Below are 24325 nucleotides of genomic sequence, written 5' to 3'. Positions count from 1 at the left end.
CTCAGCAGAGTTGAGTTCAATCTCTCATGAACGTGGAAGATTTTCTTCCCTTCATTCATTTTAACACTGTGTACTGAAGTTTAGGAACCACAGACCTGTAGGATGAACTCTAAGGTCTTTTTTTTTTTTTTAGGCCATGGATAATCTGATCTAAATTTTCTCTTTCCAAGCTTTCCTTCCACTATTTTTATCACAACCAAATATATCTACTTTCAATTTTTTTCATTAATTTTTTATTAAAGTGTAATTGCTTTACAATATTCTGTTCGTTTCAGGTGTACAGTATAGCGATTCAGTATTTTTGCAGATTATATTCCTTTAAAGGTTTTATAAGATAACGGGTATAGCTCCCTGTGCTATACAGTAAATACTTGTTGCTTATCTATTCAGTATATAGTGGTTTATATCTGTTCATCCTGTATCCCTAATTTGTCCCTCCTCCCTTCAATTTCTGTTTGCTATTTATCTGTAAAATGTTCCCCCCTCCTCTCCCTTTGCCTAAGACCTGCTCTCCTTTCAAGACCCAGTTTATCTCGGTTCCTCCATAAATACAAAACATTTCTCTGGCTTTCTTTCCCTTCTTGCTCTACCTACTAAAAGCTCCTTTTTTTTTTTCATTAAAAATCATGTGGAATTTGGTTGACTCTTTCATTCCATACAACAGCTCCCAAATGTGCACCTCCAATCCAGGCCTCTTTCTAGAACTTCAGACTTGTGTATTCAACAGCCTTTCTGACACTCCCACTGAGATGAAAAATGGACGTCTTTCACTCAACATTTCCAAAACAGACCTCCTCAACTTTTTCAAAAAACAGCTCTACCTGATGACAACTCATCTTTCTAGTTGCTCAGGTGAAAAAGCCTGGAACTGTCCTTATTGTCTTTCTGTCACACCCGTATCTAATCTGTCTAGGTATCCGGTAGACTCCACCTTTAAAATATATTCAAATCTAACCACTTTCCACCATCTCCCTTGCTATCTCCCTAGTGAAGCCACCATCCCCTCTCCTAGATTACTGAACTAGCCACAGAATTGGTCTCCAGGTCTCCACATTGGCCCCTACCTGCAAAGTCTATTTTTGCACAGCAGCCAGGATGATCCTTTTAAAACACAGTCATAGCATGTCACCTTCCAGTGGCTCCTGTTTCACTTAGAAAAAGACTCAGAATCTTACACTGACTTAACAAAACTCTCCATGATCTCTCCCCTCCCTCCACTCTCTCCTACTCATCTCAGGCCTCCTCCTCCCCCAGCTACCTCCACTCTGCACACTGGCTGCCTTTCTCCTCTTTAAACCAGTCACATACAGTCCCATCTTAGGCTCTGTCCGAGCTGCTCCCTCCGCAAGAACACTCTTCCCTTGCACGGTCGTCAGGGCTCACTCCCTCACCTTCCTCAAGGCTTTGCTTAAATCTCTTCTCAAGGGAAAGTATTCAGATGCCTTATTTAATATAACAACGTGACCCCAAACTTTCTCTCCATCTCTGACACAACTGATGTTCCTTTTTCTGAAATCACCTTACTCTTAAAACCACCTCGAGTCATGTTACACTCCCCTTAGAACTAGCAAGACCTAGAAAGACTTCCTCTTTCCAGGAAGCAAACAACCTGTACATTACAAATGAGTCATTTGGCTTCAGCATCCCTGCACACAGAAACTGTGCATGGTTACAGGATGCAGACAAAGATTTGTTTTCCTGTTTCTGTGGAAGAGAGGAGAAAAAATACAGCTGGAGGTACAGAAAAGGAAGGAGGATGGAGAAAGAACGCCATTTCAGTGAGCAAAACACTGAGATACCATATACCACAAACGTGTGTAATCTCAACCACATCCTGAGGGACCAGGAAACCTACACATTACAACATCCACAAAACCTATAAATTGCAACATGAATTGAAGATAAAAAGGGGAAAAAAACAACTAGCTATTTTCAAAATAAAAACAGGTGCTGTTAAAGAGTTATCCAGGGAATTTAATAGTGACCCAAGAGTCCATATGGATGCTTGTTTTCCCTGCAATGTTTTCTTACAACAAGAAACAAACTATCTCTCTACAGATAATATTGAGTTGCTTTGTTTTGTTTGCTGGAGGAAGGATGTCTCTCAAATTAAAAGATCAAAATATAAAACCATAAACTCATGAGATGGAGGCGGCGCCTTCAAGATGGTAGAGGAGTAAGACGTGGAGATCGCATTCCTCCCCACAAATACATCAGAAATACATCCACATGTGGAACAACTCCTACAGAACACCTACTGAACACTGGCAGAAGACTTCAGACCTCCCAAAAGGCAAGAAACTCCCCGTGCACCTGGGTAGGGCAAAAGAAAAAAGGAAAAACAGAGAAAAAGAATAGGGACGGGACCAGCACCTCTGGGAGGGAGCCGTGAAGGAGGAAAGGTTTCCACACACTAGGAAGCATCTTCACTGGCAGAGATAGGGGGTGGCGGAGGGGGGAAGCTTCAGAGCCACAGAGGAGAGCGCAGCAAAAGGGGTGCAGAGGGCAAAGCAGAGAGATTCCTGCACAGAGGATTGGTGCTGACCAGCACTCACCAGCCCAAGAGGCTTGTCTGCTCACCCGCCGGGATGGGTGGGGGCTGGGAGCTGAGGTTCGGGCTTTGGAGATCAGAGGACTGGGGTTGGCTGCGTGAACACAGCCTGAAGGGGGCTAGTGCACCACGGCTAGCCAGGACAGAGTCCAGAAAAAAATCTGGACCTGCCTAAGATGCAAGAGACCATTGTTTCAGGGTGCGCAAGGAGAGGGGATTCAGAGCACCAGCTAAACAAGCTCCAGAGAAGGGCACGAGCCACAGCTATCAGCGTGGACGCCAGAGATGGGCATGAAACGCTAAGGCTGCTGCTGCAGCCACCAAGAAGCCTGTGTGCAAGCACAGGTCACTATCCACACCTCCCCTCCCGGGAGCCTGTGAAGCCCGCCACTGCCAGGGTCCCATGATCCAGGGACAAGTTCCCCGGGAGAACGCACGGCGCGCCACGGGCTGCTGTAACGTCACGCTGGCCTCCGCCGCCGCAGGCTCGCCCCACATCCGTACCATTCCCTCCCCGTGGCCTGAGTGAGCCAGAGCCCCCAAAGCAGCTGCTCCTTTAACCCCGTCCTGTCTGAGCGAAGAACAGAGGCCCTCAGGCGACCTACACACAGAGGCGGGTCCAAATCCAAAGCTAAACCCCAGGAGCTGTGCAAACAAAGAAGAGAAAGGGAAATTTCTCCCAGCAGCTTCAGGAGTAGCGGATTAAATCTCCACAATCAACTTGATGTACCCTGCATCTCTGGAATACCTGAATGGACAACAAATCATCCCAAAATTGAGGTGGTGGACTTTGGGAACAACTGTAGACTTGGGGTTTGCTTTCTGCATCTAATTTGTTTCTGGTTTTATCTTTATCTTATTTATTTATTTAGAGATTATTATCACTGGTAGATTTGTTTATTGATTTGGTTGCTCTCTCTTATTTTTTTTAATATATATTTTTTTCCTTTTTATTTTTTTGTGAGTATGTATGTGTATGCTTCTTTGTGATTTTGTCTCTATAGATTTGCTTTTGTCATTTATCCTAGGGTTCTGTCTGTCCGTTTTTTGAGGGGTTTTTTTGTTTATTTTTTAGTATAGTTTTTAGCACTTGTTATCATTGGTGGAATTGTTTTTTGGTTTGGTTGCTGTCTTCTTTTTTTTTTTGAATTATTTTTTATTTTTATTTTTAATAATTTTTTTATTTTAATAACTTTATTTTATATTTTTTCTTTCTTTTTTTCTCTACCTTTTCTTCTGAACCGTGTGGCTAACAGGATCTTGGTGCTCTGGCCAGGTGTCAGGCCTGAGCCTCTGAGGTGACAGAGCCAAGTTCAGAACATTGGTCCACTAGAGACCTCCTGGCACCACATAATACCAAACAGTGAAAGCTCTCCCAGAGATCTCCATGTCAATGCTAAGACCCAGCTCCACTCAACGACCGGCAAGCTACAATGCTGGACACCACATGACAAACAATTAGAAAGACAGGAACACAACCACACCCATTAGCAGAGAGGCTGCCTAAAATCATACTAAGGTCACAGACACCCCAAAACACACCACCGGACGTGGTCCTGCCCACCAGAAAGACAAGAGCCAGCTTCATCCACCAGAACACAGGCACCAGTCCCCTCCACCAGGAAGCCTACACAACCCACTGAACCACCCTTAGCCACTGGAGGCAGACAACATAAACAAAAGGAACTATGAACCTGCAGCCTGCGAAAAGGAGACCCCAAACACAGTAAGTTAAGCAAAATGAGAAGACATATAAATACACAGCAGATGAAGGAGCAAGGTAAAAACCCACCAGACCAAACAAATGAAGAGGAAATAGGCAGTCTACCTGAAAAAGAATTCAGAGCAATGATAGTAAAGATGATATAAAATCTCGGAAATAGAATGGAGAAAATACAAGAAACATTTCCCAAGGAACTAGAAGAACTAAAGAGCAAACAAACAAGGATGAACAACACAAAAAATGAAATTAAAAGTTCTCTAGAAGGAACCATTAGCAGAATAACTGAGGCAGAAGAACGGATAAGTGACCTGGAAGATAAAATAGTGAAAATAATTACAGTAGAGCAAAATAAAGAAAAAGAATGAAAAGAATTGAGGACAGTCTCAGAGACCTCTGGGACAATATTTAACGCACCAGCATTCAAATTATAGGGGTCCCAGAAGAAGAAGAGAAAAAAAAGGGACTGAGGAAATATTTGAAGAGATTATAGTTGAAACCTTCCCTTATATGGGAAAGGAAATATTCAATCAAGTCCAGGAAGTGCAGAGAGTCCCATACAGGATAAATCCAAGGAGAAACATGCCAAGACACATATTAATCAAACTATCAGAAATTAAATACAAAGAAAAAATTAAAAGCAGCAAGGGAAAAGCAACAAATAACATATAAGGGAATCCCCATAAGGTTAACAGCTGATCTTTCAGCAGAAACTCTGCAAACCAGAAGGGAGTGGCAGGGCGTATTTAAAGGGATGAAAGGGAAAACCTACAACCAAGATTATACCCAGCAAGGATCTCATTCAGATTCAATGAAGAAATTAAAACCTTTACAGACAAGCAAAAGCTAAGAGAATTCAGCACCACCAAACCAGCTTTACAACAAATGTTAAAGGAACTTCTCTAGGCAGGAAACACAAGAGGAGGAAAAGAATTACAATAACAAACCCAGAACAATTAAGAAAATGGTAACAGGAACATACATATCAATAACTACCTTAAACGTAAATGGATTAACTGCTCCAACCAAAAGACATAGACTAGCTGAATGGATACAAAAACAAGACCCATATATATGCTGTCTACAAGAGACCCATTTCAGACCTAGGGACACATACAGATTGAAAGTGAGGGGATGGAAAAAGATATTCCATGCAAATCGAAATCAAAAGAAAGCTGGAGTAGCAATTCTCATATCAGGAAAAATAGACTTTAAAATAAAGACTATTATAAGAGACAAAGAAGGACACTACGTAATGATCAAGGGATCAATCCAAGAAGAGGATATAACAATTATAAATCTATATGCACCCAACATAGGAGAACCTCAATACATAAGGCAAATGCTAACATGTATAAAAGAGGAAATCAACAGTAACACAGTAATAGTGGGGGAATTTATCACCTCACTTACACCGATGGACAGATCATCCAGATTGAAAATTAATATGGAAACACAAGCTTTAAATGACACAGTAGAACAGATAGATTTAATTGATATTTATAGGACATTTCATTTAAGAACAGCAAATTACACTTTCTTCTCAAGTGCTCATGGAATATTCTCCAGTACAGATCATATCTTGGGTCGCAAATCAAGCCCTGGTAAATTTACGAAAGTTGAAATCGTATCAAATATGTTTTCCGACCACAACGCTATGAGACTAGACATCAATTACAGGTAAAAAACTGTAAAAATACAAACACATGGAGGCTAAACAATACACTACCAAATATCCAAGAGATCACTGAAGAAATCAAAGAGGGAATCAAAAAATACCTAGAAACAAATGACAATGAAAACATGACGACCCAAAACCTATGGGATGCAGCAAAAGCATTTCTAAGAGGAAATTTTATAGCAATACAATCCTACCTCAAGAAACAAGAAACATCTCAAATAAACAAACTAACCTTACACCTAAAGCAATTAGAGAAAGAAGAACAAAAAAACTGCAAAGATAGCAGAAGGAAAGACATCATAAAGATCAGAGCAGAAATAAATGAAAAAGAAATGACAGAAAAGATAGAAAATATCAATAAAACTAAAAGCTGGTTCTTTGAGAGGATAAACAAAATTGATAAACCATTAGCCAGACTCATCAAGAAAAAAACGGAGAAGACTCAAATCAATAGAATTAGAAATGAAGGAGAAGTAACAACTGACACTGCAGAAATACAAAGGATCATGAGAGATTACTACAAGCAACTACATGCCAATAAAATGGACAACCTGGAAGAAATGGACAAATTCTTAGAAAAGCACAACCTTCCAAGACTGAACCAGGAAGAAATAGAAAATATAAACAGACCAATCACAAGCACTGAAATTGAGACTGTTATTGCAAATCTTCCAAAAAACAAAAGCCCAGGACCAGATGAGTTCACAGCGAATTCTATCAAACATTTAGAGAAGAGCTAACACCTATCCTTCTCAAACTCTTCCAAAATATAGCAGAGGGTGGAACACTCCCAAACTCATTCTACAAGGCCACCATCACCCTGATACCAAAACGAAAGATTTCACAAAGAAAGAAAACTACAGGCCAGTATCACTGATGAACACGGATGCAGAAATCCTCAACAAAATACTAGCAAACAGAATCCAACAGCACATTAAAAGGATCATACACCATGATCAAGTGGGGTTTATCCCAGGAATGCAAGGATTCTTCAATATACGCAAATCAATCAACGTGATACACCATATGAACAAATTGAAGGAGAAAAATCATATGATCAACTCAAGAGATTCACAAAAAGCTTTCAACAAAATTCAACATCAATTAGTGATAAAAACCCTCCAGGAAGTAGACACAGAGGGAACTTACCTCAACATAATAAAGGCCATATATGACAAACCCACAGCCAACATCATTATCAATGGTTAAAACCTGAAACCTTTTCCACTAAGACCAGGAACAAGAGAAGGTTGCCCACTCTCACCACTATTATTCAACATAGTTTTGGAAGCTTTAGCCACAGCAATCAGAGAAGAAAAGAAATAAAAGGAATCCAAATCATAAAAGAAGAAGTAAAACTGTCATTGTTTGCAGATGACATGATACTATACATAGAGAATCCTAAAGATGCTACCAGAAAACTACTAGAGCTAATCAATGAATTTGGTAAATAAGCAGGATACAAAATTGATGTACAGAAATCTCTTGCATTCCTCTACACTAATGATGAAAAATATGAAAGAGAAATTAAGGAAACACTCCCATTTCCCACTGCAACAAAAAGAATAAAATACCTAGGAATAAATCTATCTAAGAAGACAAACGACCTGTATGCAGAAAACTATAAGACACTGATGAAAGAAATTAAAGATGATACAAACAGATGGAGCGATATACCATGGTCTTGGATTGGAAGAATAAATAATGTGAAAATGAGTATATTACCCAAAGCACTCTACAGATTCAATACAATCCCTGTCAAACTACCAATGGCACTTTTCATAGAACTACAACAAAAATTTTCACAATTTGTATGGAAACACAAAAGACCCCGAATAGCCAAAGCAGTCTTGAGAAAGAAAAATGGAACTGGAGGATTCAGGCTCCCTGACTTCAGACTATACTATAAAGCTACAGTCATCAAGACAGTATGGTATTGGCACAAAAACAGAAATATAGATCAATGGAACAGGATAGAAAGCCCAGAGATAAACCCATGCATATATGGTCACCTTATCTTTGACAAAGGAGGCAAGAATATACAATGGAGAAAAGACAGCCTCTTCAATAGGTGGTGCTGGGAAAACTGGACAGCTACATGTAAAAGAATGAAATTAGAACACTCCCTAACACCATACACAAAAATAATCTCAAAATGGAATTAAAGACCTAAATGTAAGGCCAGACACTATCAAACTCTTAGAGGAAAACATAGGCAGAACACTCTATGAGATAAATCACAGCAAGGTCCTTTTTGACCCACCTCCTAGAGAAATGGAAATAAAAACAAAAATAAATAAATGGGAACTAATGAAACTTAAAATCTTTTGCACAGCAAAGGAAACCATAAACAAGACGAAAAGACAACCTTCCGAATGGGAGAAAATATTTGCAAACGAAGCAACTGACAAAGGATTAATCTCCAAAATATACAAGCAGCTCATGCAGCTCAATAGCAAAAAAAGCAAACAACCTTATCCAACAGTGGGTGGAAGATCTAAATCGACATTTCTCCAAAGATTGCCAACAAACACATGAAATGATGCTCAGCATCACTAATCATTAGAGAAATGTAAATCAAATCTACAATGAGGTATTACCTCACACTGGTCAGAATGGCCAACATCAAAAACTCTACAAACAATAAATGCTGGAGAGGGTGTGGAGAAATGGGAACCCACTTGCACTGTTGATGGGAATGTAAATTGATACAGCAATTATGGAGAACAATATGGAGGTTCCTTAAAGAAACTAAAAATAGAACTACCATATGACCCAGCAATCCCATTACTGGGCATATACCCTGAGGAAACCATAATTCAAAAAGAGTCATGTACCACAATGTTCATTGCAGCACTATTTACAATAGCCAGTACATGGAAGCAACCTAAGTGTCCATTGACAGATGAATGGATAAAGAAGATATGGCACATATATACAATGGAATATTACTCAGCCATAAAAGGAAACGAATTTGAGTTATTTGTAGTGAGGTGGATGGACCTAGAGACTGTCATACAGAGTGAAGTAAGTCAAAAAGAGAAAAACAAGTACCATATGCTAACACATATATATGGGATCTAAAAAAAAAAAAAAATTGGGGGGCTTCCCTGGTGGCGCAGTGGTTGAGAATCTGCCTGCCAATGCAGAGGAGACGGGTTCAAGCCCTGGTCTGGGAAGATCCCACATGCCGCGGAGCAACTAGGCCCGTGAGCCACAATTACTGAGCCTGCGCGTCTGGAGCCTGTGCGCCGCAACAAGAGAGGCCGCGATAGTGAGAGACCCGCGCAGAGGCCCGCGCACCGCAATGAAGAGTGGCCACCGCAGTGAAGAGTGGCCCCCACTCGCCGCAACTAGAGAAAGCCCTCGCACAGAAACGAAGACCCAGCACAGCCATAAATAAGTAAATAAATAAATAAATTAAAAAAAAAAAACCAGCTACAATTTTTTTTTTTTAAGAGGATTTTTTTTTTTAATTATTTTTTTTAAATTAGTTATTTATTTATTTATTTATTTTTGGCTGTGTTGGGTCTTCGTTTCTGGGCATGGGCTTTCTCTAGTTGTGGCAAGTGGGGGCCACTCCTCATCGCGGTGCGCGGGCCTCTCACTTTCGTGGCCTCTCTTGTTGCAGAGCACAGGCTCCAGACGCGCAGGCTCAGTAGTTGTGGCTCATGGGCCCAGTTGCTCCGTGGCATGTGGGATCTTCCCAGACCAGGGCTCGAACCCATGTCCCCTGCATTGGCAGGCAGATTCTCAACCACTGCACCACCAGGGAAGCCCAACAGCTACAATTTAAAAAAAAAAAAAAAAAATTTGGTTCTGACAAACCTAGGGGCAGGACAGGAATAAAGACTCAGAGGTAGCGAATAGACTTGAGGGCACGGGGTGGGAAAGGGTAAGCTGGGATGAAGTGAGAGAGTGGCATGGTCATATATACACTACCAAATGTAAAATAGATAGCTAGAGGGTAGCAGCCGCATAGCACAGGGAGATCAGCTTGGTGCTTTGTGTCCACCTAGAGAGGTGGGATAGGGAGGGTGGGAGGGAGACGCAAGAGGGAGTAGATATGGGGATATATGTATATGTATAGCTGATTCACTTTGTTATACAGCAGAAACAAACATACCATTGTAAAGTCTTTATACTCCAATAAAGATGTTAAAAAAAAAATCATGAGATGTGAGAAAATGTTTAGGCTTGGGATTTTGGTCTTTTGAAGGGCAGGAATTTTTTTTTTTTTAGTTTGATTTATATACTTTTAACAAAGAAAATGCACTCATAAGAATATCAACCATGTGATCAGTTCCTTTTAGTGCTCTGTGTTTTCATGTTCAACAATCTAATGTCAAGATAAACCAAAAAAATTAAGTATAAGGAAAACACTCTCTTATCAATGGAATTTATATACCCAAATATTGCATCTTAGGTAGTGCAAATCAACCATCTTAACTAAATTATAGCTTCAGTGTAGTTTCAAACCAAGATATTATAAAGCTCCCAAAATCAAGTTCCTTACCCTTGAGAAAGCACCAACATTAAAAGGGAAAAAATAATAAGCTCACTCATTAGGATGCACTAATAATTTCAAAAACATGATAAATGTCTTAGATACTATAATGCAACCTTCATTAAAAGAAAGACATTATTTCCTTTAGATAGTTAATGTTTTAAGAAAAAAATGCTTCATTTGGAAATCATTTTCCTACCTTATTCTAATATTTAAATATGACTTCAATTTTATAAATATCAAAGTATAATGTATACTGTCTTAAAATTCCTTTTAAAGGAGACTAAAAGAAAAAACAAAACAACCTACAATAAATTCTATATAAACCTTTTCTTGTAATGGTCTCCAATGTTATTATTTGTACTTTCTTTACTGTAGGATGCAACAATATTGAAGGTCCATAAATTATTTCTGGAGAGAGTTATTTTTAAAAGGAAACTTTATGTGAACAGTGACTTACACATTCTGTGGCTGTGACTGTTAGTGAGCCTGAGATGACAGAATTTCCTCCATTAAAGCTCACTGAAACATCAAGAGTTCTGAAAGAAAACGCAGAAACAATAATTAACAGTAAATTAAAAACTGGAGTTTTGTGGAAAATTTTTCTTTCCTTAAATAATTCAGAATTAGCCAGAGTCTACTTTAAAAGTCAAAGCGTTTGATCAGTTATCTTAGCGTTTTTCTTTCGTAATTCTAGTCCTTACTCAGTAGCCAGAGGCAAATTCCTTAACTGATCTAATTGTTCCTAAAAGAAGCATTAATGTCAACAGAAACATGAAGAAATTCCTGTTGTTGTCATTGTTCTAGTTTAAAATAATACATTTTTAGGAAAAAAATTAAATTAAAAAATTCCTTAATCCAGAAAAATGCTGACATTGTTTCAGGTTCACAAAAACCTAAAATGGGGAAAAATACTTCCATCTGATTTAGCTTTTCCCTGTCTCTAGACATTACCACGATCACAAGATCATTGTTTAAGAATATAAATATGGAAATAGAAAGAAACTGGGCATAGAGGGAACTTACCTCAACATAATAAAAGGCATATATGACAAACCCACAGCCAACCTCATTCTCAGTGGTGAAAAACTGAAAGCATTTCCTCTAAGATCAGGAACAAGACAAGGGTGCCCACTCTCACCAGTATTATTCAACATAGTTTCAGAAGTTTTAGCCATGGCAATCAGAGAAGAAAAAGAAATAAAAGGAATACAAATTGGAAAAGAATTAAAACTGTCACTGTTTGCACATGACATGATACTATACATAAAGAATCCTAAAGAGGCCACCAGAAAGCTACTAGAACAAATAAATGAATTTGGTAAAGTAGCAGAATACAAAGTTAATGCACAGAAATCTCTTGCATTCCTATACACTAATGATGAAGAATCAGAAAGAGAAATTAAGGAAAGAGATTTGCCACTGCAACAGAAAGAATAAAATACCTAGGAATAAACCTACCTAAGAAGGCAAAAGACCTGTATGCAGAAAATTATAAGACAGTGATGACAGAAATCAAAGATGATACAAACAGATGGACAGATATACCATGTTGCTGGATTAGAAGAATCAACATTGTGAAAATGACTATACTACCCAAAGCAATCTACAGATTCAATGCAATCCCTATCAAATTACCAATGGCATTTTTCACAGAACTAGAACAAAAAATTTTACAATGTGTATGTAAACACAAAATACCCAGAATAGCCAAAGCAATCTTGAGAAAGAAAAACGGAGCTGGAGGAATCAGGCTCCCAGACTTCAGACTATACTACAAAGCTACGGTAATCAAGACAGTATGATACTGGCACAAAAACAGAAATACAGATCAATGGAATGGGATAGAAAGCCCAGAGATAAACCCATGCACACATGGTCACCTTATCTTTGACAAAGGAGGCAAGAATATACAATGGAGAAAAGACAGCCTCTTCAATAAGTGATGCTGGGAAAACTGGACAGCTACATGTAAAAGAATGAAATTAGAACACTCCCTAACACCATACACAAAAATAATCTCAAAATGGAATTAAAGACCTAAATGTAAGGCCAGACACTATCAAACTCTTAGAGGAAAACATAGGCAGAACACTCTGTGAGATAAATCACAGCAAGGTCCTTTTTGACCCACCTCCTAGAGAAATGGAAATAAAAACAAAAATAAATAAATGGGAACTAATGAAACTTAAAATCTTTTGCACAGCAAAGGAAACCATAAACAAGACGAAAAGACAACCTTCCGAATGGGAGAAAATATTTGCAAACAAAGCAACTGACAAAGGGTTAATCTCCAAAATATACAAGCAGCTCATGCAGATCAATACCAAAAAAACAAACAACCCAATCCAAAAATCGGCAGAAGACCTAAATAGACATTTCTTCAAAGAAGAGATAGATTGCCCACAAACAGATGAAAGGATGCTCAACATCACTAATCATTAGAGAAATGCAAATCAAAACCACAGTGAGGTATTACCTCACACCAGTCAGAACGGCCATCATCAAAAAATCTACAAACAATAAATGCTGGAGAGGGTGTGGAGAAATGGGAACCCTCTTGCACTGTTGGTGGGAATGTAAATTGATACAGCCACTATGGAGAACAGTATGGAGGTTCCTTAAAAAACTAAAAATAGAACTACCATACGACCCAGCATCCCACTACTGGGCATATACCCTGAGAAAACCATAATTCAAAAAGAGTCAGGAAAAAAAAAAAAAAAAGAGTCAGGTACCACAATGCTCATTGCAGCTCTATTTACAATAGCCAGGACATGGAAGCAACCTAAGTGTCCATCAACAGATGAATGGGTAAAGAAGATGTGGCATATACATACAATGGAATATTACTCAGCCATTAATATAAATGAAATTGAGTTATTTGTAGTGAGGTGGATGGACCTAGAGTCTGTCATACAGAGTGAAGTAAGTCAGAAAGAGAAAAACAAATACTGTATGCTAACACATATATATGGCATCTAAGAAAAAAAAAAATGGTCATGAAGAACCTAGGGGCAAGACGGGAATAAAGACGCAGACCTACAAGAGAATGAACTTGAGGATATGGGGAGGATGAAGGGTAAGCTGGGACGAAGTGAGAGAGTGGCATGGACATATATACACTACCAAATGTAAAATAGATAGCTAGTGGGAAGCAGCCACATAGCACAGAGAGATCAGCTCGGTGCTTTGTGACCACCTAGAGGGTTGGGATAGGGAGGGTGGGAGGGAGGGAGACACAAGAGGTAAGAGATATGGGGATATATGTATATGTATAACTGATTCACTTTGTAATAAAGCAGAAACTAACACACCATTGTAAAGCAATTATATTCCAATAAAGATGTTAGAAGAAAAAAAAAAAAAAGAGAGAGAGAAATGTACCACAATGTTCATTGCAGCTCTATTTACAACAGCCAGGACATGGAAGCAACCTAAGTGTCCATCGACAGATGAATGGATAAAGATGTGGCCCATATATACAATGGAATATTACTGAGCCATAAAAAGGAACGAAATTGAGTTATTTGTAGTGAGGTGGATGTACCTAGAGTCTGTCATATAGAGTGATGTAATTCAGAAAGAGAAAAACAGATACCGTATGCTAACGCACGTATATGGTATCTAAAAAAACGGTCCTGATGAACCTAGTGGCAGGGCAGGAATAAAAACACAGATGTAGAGAATGGACTTGAGGACACAGAGAGGGGAAGGGGAAGCTGGGATAAAGTGAGAGAGTAGCATTGACATATATACACTACCAAATGTAAAATGGATGGTTAGTGGGAAGCTGGTACACAGCACAGGGAGATCATCTCAATGCTTTGTGACGACCTAAAGGGGTGGGATAGGGAGGGTGGGAGGGAGGCTCAAGAGGGAGGGGGTATGGGTATATGTGTATACATATAGCTGATTCACTTTGTTGTACAGCAGAAACTAACACAACATTGTAAAGCAATTATACTCCAATAAAGATATTAAAAAAAAAGTTATTACAAGATGCAAACTATTATATATAAAATGGATAAGCAATAAGGTCTTACTGTATAGCACAGGGAACTATACTCAATATCCTGTGATAAACCATAATGGAAAAGCATATGAAAAAGAATGTATATATGTATAACTGAATCACTTTGCTGTACACCAGAAACCAACACAATATTGTAAATCAACTATACTTCAATAAAATAAAATATTTTTAAAAATGGAAATAACAAACCATTGAAAGATAAAATATAGAGAAAGTGATCATGAAAGACAGAGTAAACTAAATGAAAAAAAAAAAGGAATGCAATTTACATGTTTGTAGGCATTTGTTGTAAATGTTCAGGATTTTAAAATATCCTGACAAAGGTAGAAAAAAGGGAGAATAATTTTTGTCCATTGCTAAGAAATACAGCTCTCATTCTGAAAATATGATTTCAACTAATAATACAATTAAAAATAATTACAATTTCATTAATTCAGATTCTAATAATTCATCATTTGGGATCAGTAGGTAATTTTTTTTTCATAGCTCTAAGAAGATATCAAAGAGAAAAAAGATGACAAGGAGTTTTTAAAGTATTGAGGAAACAGCTCTTTTCCAAAAGAGTTTATGAAGTATATTACCACAGAATAATCAGGATACCAACAAAACAAAGCTATCCCTTCATTAAAGTGGAAGCAGTAGGCAACATTTTGTTAATCTAGATAGAACACCATGCTCCAATGCTCACAAAATATTCTAAATTCCAAGAATTAAAAGCCAGAAACTTTGCCTTAATTACTCTAAATTTAGACGATTTCTTCCCTATGCCTTGAGTTGCGTGCCAAATACTATTAGTTATGGAGAGTTAGGATAAAACGGAAGCAATCTCAAGCCACTGGTAAGATTTTCAGTAATGATGCTAGGGAAAGGAGATGAGAAATATTATTCAGTCCCTGCCATGTGCCAGATGCTATCCTGGGCATTTTATGGATATTATCTCATTTAATTCTTAAAAGAACTCTTAAAGTAAGTAGTTTCACAGTTTTACAGCTGGGGTACATAGGCCCCAAAATATTAATTACCTTGCCCAAAGTGGTAAAGCTAGGATTCTCACAAATTTTGAATTCTTTCCATCATACCACACAGGCTTGAAGAAATGAAAGTTCTTAATGTGTTTTTTTCCCCTCAATGTGGTATTTAGTTTGGATTCTTACAGGGCTAGAGCCCCCAGGAAAGACAGGACTAGCAAACTTCTAGCTGAACTCTTCTTCAGAATTCAGGATTACCCCTATTAAAAATATTCCTTGTAAAATATTCCCTTTAAAACATTTTGTTAAAAAAAAAAAGTTTAGCTAAATCCAGAAAAGAACAAGAACTTGGGGTATTTATATCAACTTAACTAAACTTCTGAACTATTCCAACACAGAATGCCAAGTGGCTTATTTAAGAAAGAAAACTTAAACCTACTTGCTTTTTCTGCAGAACTGAGTGCCTTGTTTTGCTTTGTTTTTTTGAAGATTAAGCATAGTTCAATCCAAAAATAATGTTTCCTAGATCCTAATTCCTCTACTTTAAAGCATGTACCAGAAAGCATATGAAAGAGAAAGCATGGTTTTGGTTTGTGGGGGAAGATTACTGGATTCATAATAATGTATGATTGTTGCAGGTAATCTTATTGATTCAACTTTAAAGGGATCAGTAGACATTGACCAAAGTTGTTTATAATCTTTTTGATTCAACTTTAAAGGGATCAGTAGATTGACCAAAGTTGTTTATAATCTGGCACGTAGAACTCACCAGAAATGAACCAGTTCTCTAATTAATGAGGGAAACATTTAAAACATTTAATACTTATCCAAATGGAATAAGAACAGAAGATGTATTTTATAACAAAATTCACTCTTTTCTATAGTTTCCCATAGCATGCTGATGAGGTCTTGTAGGCAACCAAACCAATTTGCACGTTATTCTTAAAATCTCAGTCTAGTATAATGTAGCTGGTGTCTGATCAAACTGAGTTAGTCTCCACAGACATGGAAAGCCACCAGATGATTCTTTTGACACATGGATTCAGTTGAAACAATATAATATTCACCTTCCTGAGAGCAGTAGTAGCACGATCAAACCACTACCAGAAACAACAGTACTAATAATAACAGTGTTTATCGATTCCTTACTGTGAGCTAAACACATTAACACATCTTCTCAATTCTCACAACAACCCACTGAGGGAGGCTGTAGCATTATCTCCATTTTCCAAATAAAGGACCTGAAGCTTAAAAAGGTAACTTACCCAACTATTGGACTTCTCTGGCTCTGTAGTCAAAGTGCTTTCACTTCTACTGCATACCACCTTAATCCTCAGTAAGTGCTTTAGGGTCTTACATCTAAATTTCACTCACTGGAGAGAGCTTTGTGTCACTTCTCCAGCGTCACTCTTCCAATTTCTTACTATATTCACATATTTCTCATGGTTATAATGGTATTTACTATATGATATTTATTTGTGAACATATGTGTATATTTTTATATGTATATACATTTGCCGGGAAATGTTTTCAGAAGTGTTGCAAACATGAAAAACACACTCTAATAAAAGTTATTTCTGCTTTTAAATTTTGTTGTTTCTTTAGAAAAGATTTTTGAAATTATTGGTATGATACTGGCACTGTTATGAGCTGATACTTTTGTCCAAAGCTCTGCTACTCCATTGCTGGCACACAGATTGATAAAACCATCTCACCCTCTAACCCAGACTCAATACCTTGACTTTTCTTTGCCCCAAGACTCCAATATACGTATATCATGTTTTGTCATATTTTATGTAACTTGTGCTAGTATCTATGGATTTCTCATTCTGAGTGCTATATAACTTTTATTGCTGGTTAGTATATTTAGGACAGTAGAACTCATACTCTCAGTTACAGAAACTTTATTATGGGCAAAAATGTATTAAAACCACATTGTTTTTACATAATTCCATACATAAAGGAGAGGTGAGTAAAGAATTTATCTTTATTTGTCCCAATAATAAAATAAAATTGAAAAAGGGGATAGATTCAGCCCACATGTTGGGGAATCAGGAGTTCTAGGTTTGAACCGTAGTCACTACCCTCTCAATCTTGCATTCTTCAATGTGTAAAATGGGGATAACTGTACCTATTTCAGAGTTGCTTTGGGGAGGAGAGCTTGATGAAATAATGTGCATAAAATGTCCAACACAGTGCCTGGAACACAGCGGGTACTCTATAAATTACTGTAACATCTGACTATTTGTCTAAAAAAATATTCAGCTATCAAGGTACTTTTATATAAACATTTTAGATCCAAGTTAAAAAACAGCACAGATAATATAGAAGAATGTATTGCAGCAAAGAAATAATTGCCTAATACTTTTTTGTTTACTTTAAAGAATTTCTCTTCTACTTACTTCCACATAAAAATAGAGAGAGCTAAATTGTTCCAAAAATGCCTAGTATAACATATAATGTCATGCAAGATCGTGTAAAGAAATTATTCAAAGCTATTTCCTTCCTGTTACAAAATGTTACCTTGATAAAACCCAACACTGCAACTATGTTGAGCTGTGTGCTTGAACCTAACACTTAAAACTCTACTCCAAATTGGTTTTTGAATGTTGGCCAGTAAGTTCAGTCAATCACTCAATCAGTCTATTACTCCAATATTTATAAATTGCCTACAATAGGCCAACCTAGGCTGTGCTTGGTAATAGGGCTGCAATAACAAATGAAACACAGCATTACAATGTAATTGAAAGGAAGCCACATGAACAATTACAATAGAATGTGATATTAACTAAAATAGGTATAAGCACAAAGGTACTAGAGGACCATATGGGAGTTACAACAGACTGAGCCTTGCACGGGGGCATCAACAAAGATTTCCTGCAGGAGGTCACCTCTATGATGAATCCTAAAGGATGATCAAGAATTAGTTAGGAAAAGAGATTAAAAAGGGACCCAAGAAGATGGAGCACTATTTGACAAGCTGGAAGATAAGAAAGGCACAGAACAGTCAAGGAATAAAAGCCATTCAGTACGGCATCAACACAGAATGTGAGAGTGAGAATATATGGTTTGAGGCCGAAAAGGAGAGTAGGAGAAGGATCATGAAGAACCCAGGATGCCATATTTAGATATTTGGAATTAGTCTTATGAGTTTTTAAGCCAGGCAGAAATATGGTCAGAATTGTGTTTTACAAATATCACTTGTTGCATCGTAGAGCATGGATTGGAAGAGTAAATTTCTACAGTAGAAGACCAGTTAACAATGTCATAGTGTATTTCACTGTTGGTAGGAATGGAAATTGGTGCACCTACTATGAAAAACATGATGGAGGTTCCCCCAAAAATTAAGAATGGAACTACCATATGATCCAGTTATTCCACTTCTGGGTATTTATCTGAAGAATACAAAAACACCAATTCAAAAAGATATATGCACCCTGATGTTCACTGCAGCATTATTTACAATTGCCAAGATATGGAAGCAGCAACGTAAATGCCCATTGATGGATGAATGGCTAAAGAAGATGTGGTATATATGTACAATGGAATACTACTCAACCATTAAAAAATGGAATCTTGACATTGTGACAACATGGATGGACCTTGAGGGTACTAAGTGAAATAAGTCAGATGGAGAAAGACAAATATGTACGATTTCATTCATATGTGGAATATAAAAACAAAGAAACAAAACAAAACAAAAACAAGCACCTAGATACAGAGAAAAATTGATGGCTACCAGAGGGGAAGAGTGGGAGGGCAAAATGGGTAAAGGGGGTCAACTGTATGCTGACAGATGGAAACTAGACTTTTGGTGGTGAGCATATTGTAGTGTATACAGAAGTCAAAACTTAATATTTGTGTACATGAAGCTTATATAATGTTATAAACCAATGTTACCTCAATTTAAAAAAAAATTTTTTTAAGAATTTCTCAGTGAATTTCAAATAAGGACCAAAGTAGAACTGAACCAAATAGTGTCAATGAGGGTAATCGGAAATGAAAATTGAGAGGTATTAAGCAGTTAGATTAAAAAGGACTTGGACATTTAAAAAAATAATAATATTTTTTTTTAAGAATTTCTCAGTGAATTTCAAATAAGGACCAAAGTAGAACTGAACCAAATAGTGTCAATGAGGGTAATCTGAAATGAAAATTGAGAGGTATTAAGCAGTTAGATTAAAAAGGACTTGGACATTTATAGGATGTAGGAGGTGAGGAAGAAGGAGTAGTTAAAGATGGCTTCAAAGTTTGTGTTTTGCACATGAAGATGGGTAATCTTGCACAGTAAACATGAAGGAACAGGTTTGAACAGAAGTACATGAGTTTAATTTGGGAACTTCAGGTTTAACTTGCCTAAGGGAAATCCAAGTGAATGAGCTGACATTTGGATAGTGGACATTTGGTTGGTTTAAAGCTAAGGGAAAGATCTTGTCTGAAGATTTGGAACTCATCAGCAAGAAAAGGAAGGCTTAGAGAAGGTGAGTTTATGGGTCAGGAATCCAGCCATGGTGAAAACTGACTAGGAAATGTAAGAAGAGGAGCCGGAGGTAACACTGGAGAAGAAACAGTCCCGGAGGTGAGACTATGAAGTCGTGAAAGACAAGGAAAGACCTTCTTCTGAGACAGGACTGGCCCACAGTGCAGATAATTCTGGGCGGTCAGGGAAGGCGAGGCTCAGAACTGAGGACCCTTTCAACTCCCTTTCCTATAAGTTGGTTCTACATTGTTTAGAATTGCTTACAAATATGTTCAATGGCTCTTTGCTCCATCCTCAGAACATTTAAGTAGAAGGATAGAAGAAACCTGAACAACTTAACAAAAAGACTGCTTGAAGTGCATTTTAATGTCAATTGGTCCTCAATTAATAGTGATAAAACGAAATTCAAGGGTAGTAAATTCATTCCACATGAGAAATTATTAAATAGTATTCTGATATATAACTAAGTAAATAAAATTCAAAGTCCTAACGGTCACAGTGCTTTAATTTAATGTTTAAAGATGTAAGACAATTCCAGAACAGCAGAACAGCTCATTGCCATACGTTAGGGCTACTCTGATCTGAGGAAATTTCATACTGCATGAAATATGGTTGACATTTCAATCATAGCAACCTATTTGCAAAGTATTTATTTGCTGCTGGCTTTATGGATGGCCAATAAAAGACTGCCATTTTATGATCCATTTAAAAAGATGAAAAAATTAAATAAAATTGTGAAAGACATTTGCTGGAAGTAATAAATAATTTACCTCCAATTTGCACATACTGAAAATTAAACTGGCAACTACTCAAAAAGCTATTAAAATTATGGTGACTTAAGATATTTTGAAATCAAGTGCTACTATTTAATACTCTGCAGAGCTTTTTAAAAGTTAGCTTTATGCATAATAAATTATGAGGTGAAAATAAGGTTTCAAATTTGTGAATAAAGACTCTACTTCTAGTTATGAATATATATATATAAATTAAAGTTTTGTTTAAGGATATTTTCTTCAAAGGGGTAAAAGGATAAAATAATTGAATAAAATAATTTCTTTTTGAGATACTCAATATATGTATATAACTAAAACAAACACTGCAGTCAGGAAGATTGCTAGATTTCAGAAGAAAAAAAAAGCTATATCAGAATTGTACTGGACATCACACCTACACTTTTATTGTAAATGTTTTCAGTATTATACTGAAAATAACCCCATTTTAACTGCATTGTGTATCTTTTTAAATACTAAAAAGATGCTTCAAAATGATCACTCAATTTTTAGTGCCTTTCATCCAAAAAAGTCAAATATTTTAGTAATAGTAAAAACTTTAATAATATAAAATTTAAAAGCAGATATATAAGAGGATTTAAATACATATTTAAGGAATATCTTCCATATCATCACATAGCTGTCCCTCTTTGAACACTTTTAGTTACCAAAACACTCACTAAATGATTCCAAGTTTTACAAAAATCTTTCTTATATTGAGCTGAAATGTGCCTCCTTTTACCTTCCACTCTTTCTTTCTCTTGTTCTTGGAGCAATAAAGAATAAGCCAAATCTATCTTTCACATGACAGACCTGATGTTTGGAGAGCTGATGTGTCACACCTGAATCGTGTCTTTTTCAGTATTTTAATTCAGTATTTTAACATTTTCACACTTGGCAAGATTTTGTTGGCCACCCTAGACGTACTCGAATTAACTATTGTTCCTCTTAAAAGACAATTTACAGAACTGAATATAATATTTAGGATGGAGATGCAATGCAGATTAGGTGAACTCATCACATTTATAGGTATAATCAGAAAGCGATACACTGTGTGAATGAATACATAAATGTTCCACCATTGGGGGAGGGGTATAGAGAAATATAAAAATTGAGAGGCTCCTCAGCCTTAACCAATCTCACCAAGATTCTAATGTTTATATTCAAAATGAAGATATAACTAATGTCCTGGTATCCATGATTTAAAAAATAAATAAATCCAGTCTCATTCCTCATAAGGAAGAGAAGAAAGAAGAAAGTTATGGTTGCATCACCTGCTACTAAGACAATAGAATTGGGGATCATGTAGAGATACAGATGGACGACATTTGGTCATCATGTGGCCTAGTGCTCCTGGCATGGGTGGCTGGGTTCCCCTGCAGACATTCACCCAGTGTCAAGGGGCTATCAAGGCTGTAGCTTGGTGTCCCTGGCAGGCCAAGGTCCTGGCAACTAGAAGGAGGCCCAGTGATTGACACATTCACATCTAGAATGTCTACTATGGGGCCTGAGTGCTGCAGATGCTTCCAAGTGTGGTCCATCCTCTGGTTCCCCCACTACAAGAAGCTCATCTCAGGCCATGGCTTTGCCCAGAACCAGCTTGTTATTTGTAAGCACCCAACCAAGGCGGCTGAGCTCAAAGGTCACACAGTTCAGGTCCTCAGTCCAACCATGAGCCCAGATGGGGGCCCTGCAGCTATGGCGCTGCTTTGACATGGACCCTGAACAAGGGAGGAAGTGGGAGATCAGTGCAGTCAAAGCAGCCTCATCCACCAAGTCATCTGTTGACGACCAATTCATCACCTCAGTTCTTTGGTTTTTTAAAGAATTTTTCTAATAAAAAAAAAATTTTGTCATGTCTCCCTCTCAAAAAAAAACAAACTGATAAAATAAATTCACATAACCATACATACATAGGTATAGATATATTTCTTCTAACTGTTCATGTGAGAAGCTGTGCTAAAGGCAGAATTTGTCAAACCAAGAAAGGGAAATGGAATTAATTTTATTCCAGGCAAGATGAATTATATTTAAAAAAATCACAACATTGAGGAAAATAAGATTCCATTACCAAGTCAGGCTCTAACCCCAAGTCTGCCACACATGCATCTCAGTGATCCTTCAGTATCAGATGCTTCAAATTTTCCACATACACTGATGTCCCACCACTTCTTACTTAAACCCTCTGTCAACTGTCTTTCCACGCTGCCTTTTAAGGGAACTAATACTATCAGTTTCATCTGATTTAGATATTTATTTCATATTTGCCAGAAGATTCTGGCCAATGTTTTTGAAAGCACATTTAACTATACCATATGCCTCCTTAAATCTATCAAACAAGCTGTAGGATCAGGATCTGGTTCATTCTGTTCTGTTTTTCTTTCTTCACAATGTGTTTATGTATATTTCCCCAATTTGCTCTGTTCTTCTTGCCAAATTACAGGTTTGAGATCTCAACTATTGCAGAGCAGCTGTGCTATTGTTGATGTGTCACTAAACAAGGGTCAGAGAATAAGCCCATTTTGCAAGAACGGGTGACACCTGCACATTACACCAGGAGGCCACGGCCCTCGAAAGGGTAGGATCTGCAGAACTTCACAGAGTCCTTCCTACTCAAACTTAAGACATTTTGGTTCAAATGAACCACTGGCAGAAATGAACTCCCAAACAATCTACAGATTTTTCTAAGTAAGACAATTTGTTTAACCATATGACATTTTTTAATTAAATTGTGTCCAATGAAAAAAAATAGGAAAGAACAATCTCAGAAAGAACACTCTCACCTTTACATTCTTTCTGTTTAAAAACTAAAAATATGTTCATTTTAATCTAAAATTCTATACCAGATAAAGAAATTTAATACATAGAGATTAAATTTCAATGTCTCTCAAAGAAAGGACTCCAAAGACCCATTCCAACAATGCTAAGCAATGATAAACCTGGATAAGATTTGCCCAGATAGCTTCAACTTTTGTTTACTCCACGACATCAATTTCCAAAGGCAAACCTATGTCCTAGCTACTCTGCTACATTCTTAGTTCCCATCTCCAAGTAAAACATCTTCATGTTAAGCCTCTTTCAAACCAAAATTCACGAGCCCTCGATTTTTAAAGGAATAATCCTCAAAGAAAATGTAATTCAGGAAGTAACATAAAGATGAGAAAGGAACTGATAGAGCACACTAATGAGACGAGACACATGTCCGTGGCTCCAGCTCTGAGACTGTGCATCTGGCTTTGAGGCTGTCTGTCTAGGGTTACTTCACCAGCATGCTGTTAATTATTTAAGTGAGAGAACAGGGGGAACCATCACCACATCTGTCACCCTCACACAGGAAAAACTTTCATTCATTGTTGGGCCAGATGTGTTTATTTGAAACATAGACTAGCTACTTAATGGTTTTGAATCCTTAGCCAAAAGCTAATTAGACAAACATATTAAGCACAGTCACCTTACAAGGCTAAACTGTTTCAGTTGTGTTGATTTTAATCCAATCTCATAAGAGAGCTCATCGCCTACAAAAGTATCTGAAGGAAATTCAAGGCAAAGGAAAGGTCCAAATTACTTGCAACGTACTTAGTAGAACAAATAATGATGTCGCCAAATGTCCCA

The 24325-nt window shown here is 37.4% G+C and overlaps 1 protein-coding gene across 1 annotated transcript in view; it reads right to left on the bottom strand.

Moving 5' to 3' along the window:
* Nucleotides 1-24325, bottom strand: part of ANTXR2 (ANTXR cell adhesion molecule 2) — a 161834-nt gene that overhangs the window by 96575 nt on the left and 40934 nt on the right. Inside the window, exon 11 of the mRNA XM_068542777.1 lies at nt 10920-10998. Within this exon, the coding sequence (XP_068398878.1) occupies nt 10920-10998 (79 nt within the window). The remainder of the gene's footprint in view (nt 1-10919; nt 10999-24325) is intronic.

This window comes from Eschrichtius robustus, chromosome 4 (assembly GCF_028021215.1).
Source record: "Eschrichtius robustus isolate mEscRob2 chromosome 4, mEscRob2.pri, whole genome shotgun sequence".
Lineage (NCBI taxonomy): Eukaryota > Metazoa > Chordata > Mammalia > Artiodactyla > Eschrichtiidae > Eschrichtius > Eschrichtius robustus.
The sequence above is the reverse complement of the archived record's forward strand: the minus strand, read 5'-3'. Positions and strand labels throughout refer to the sequence as shown.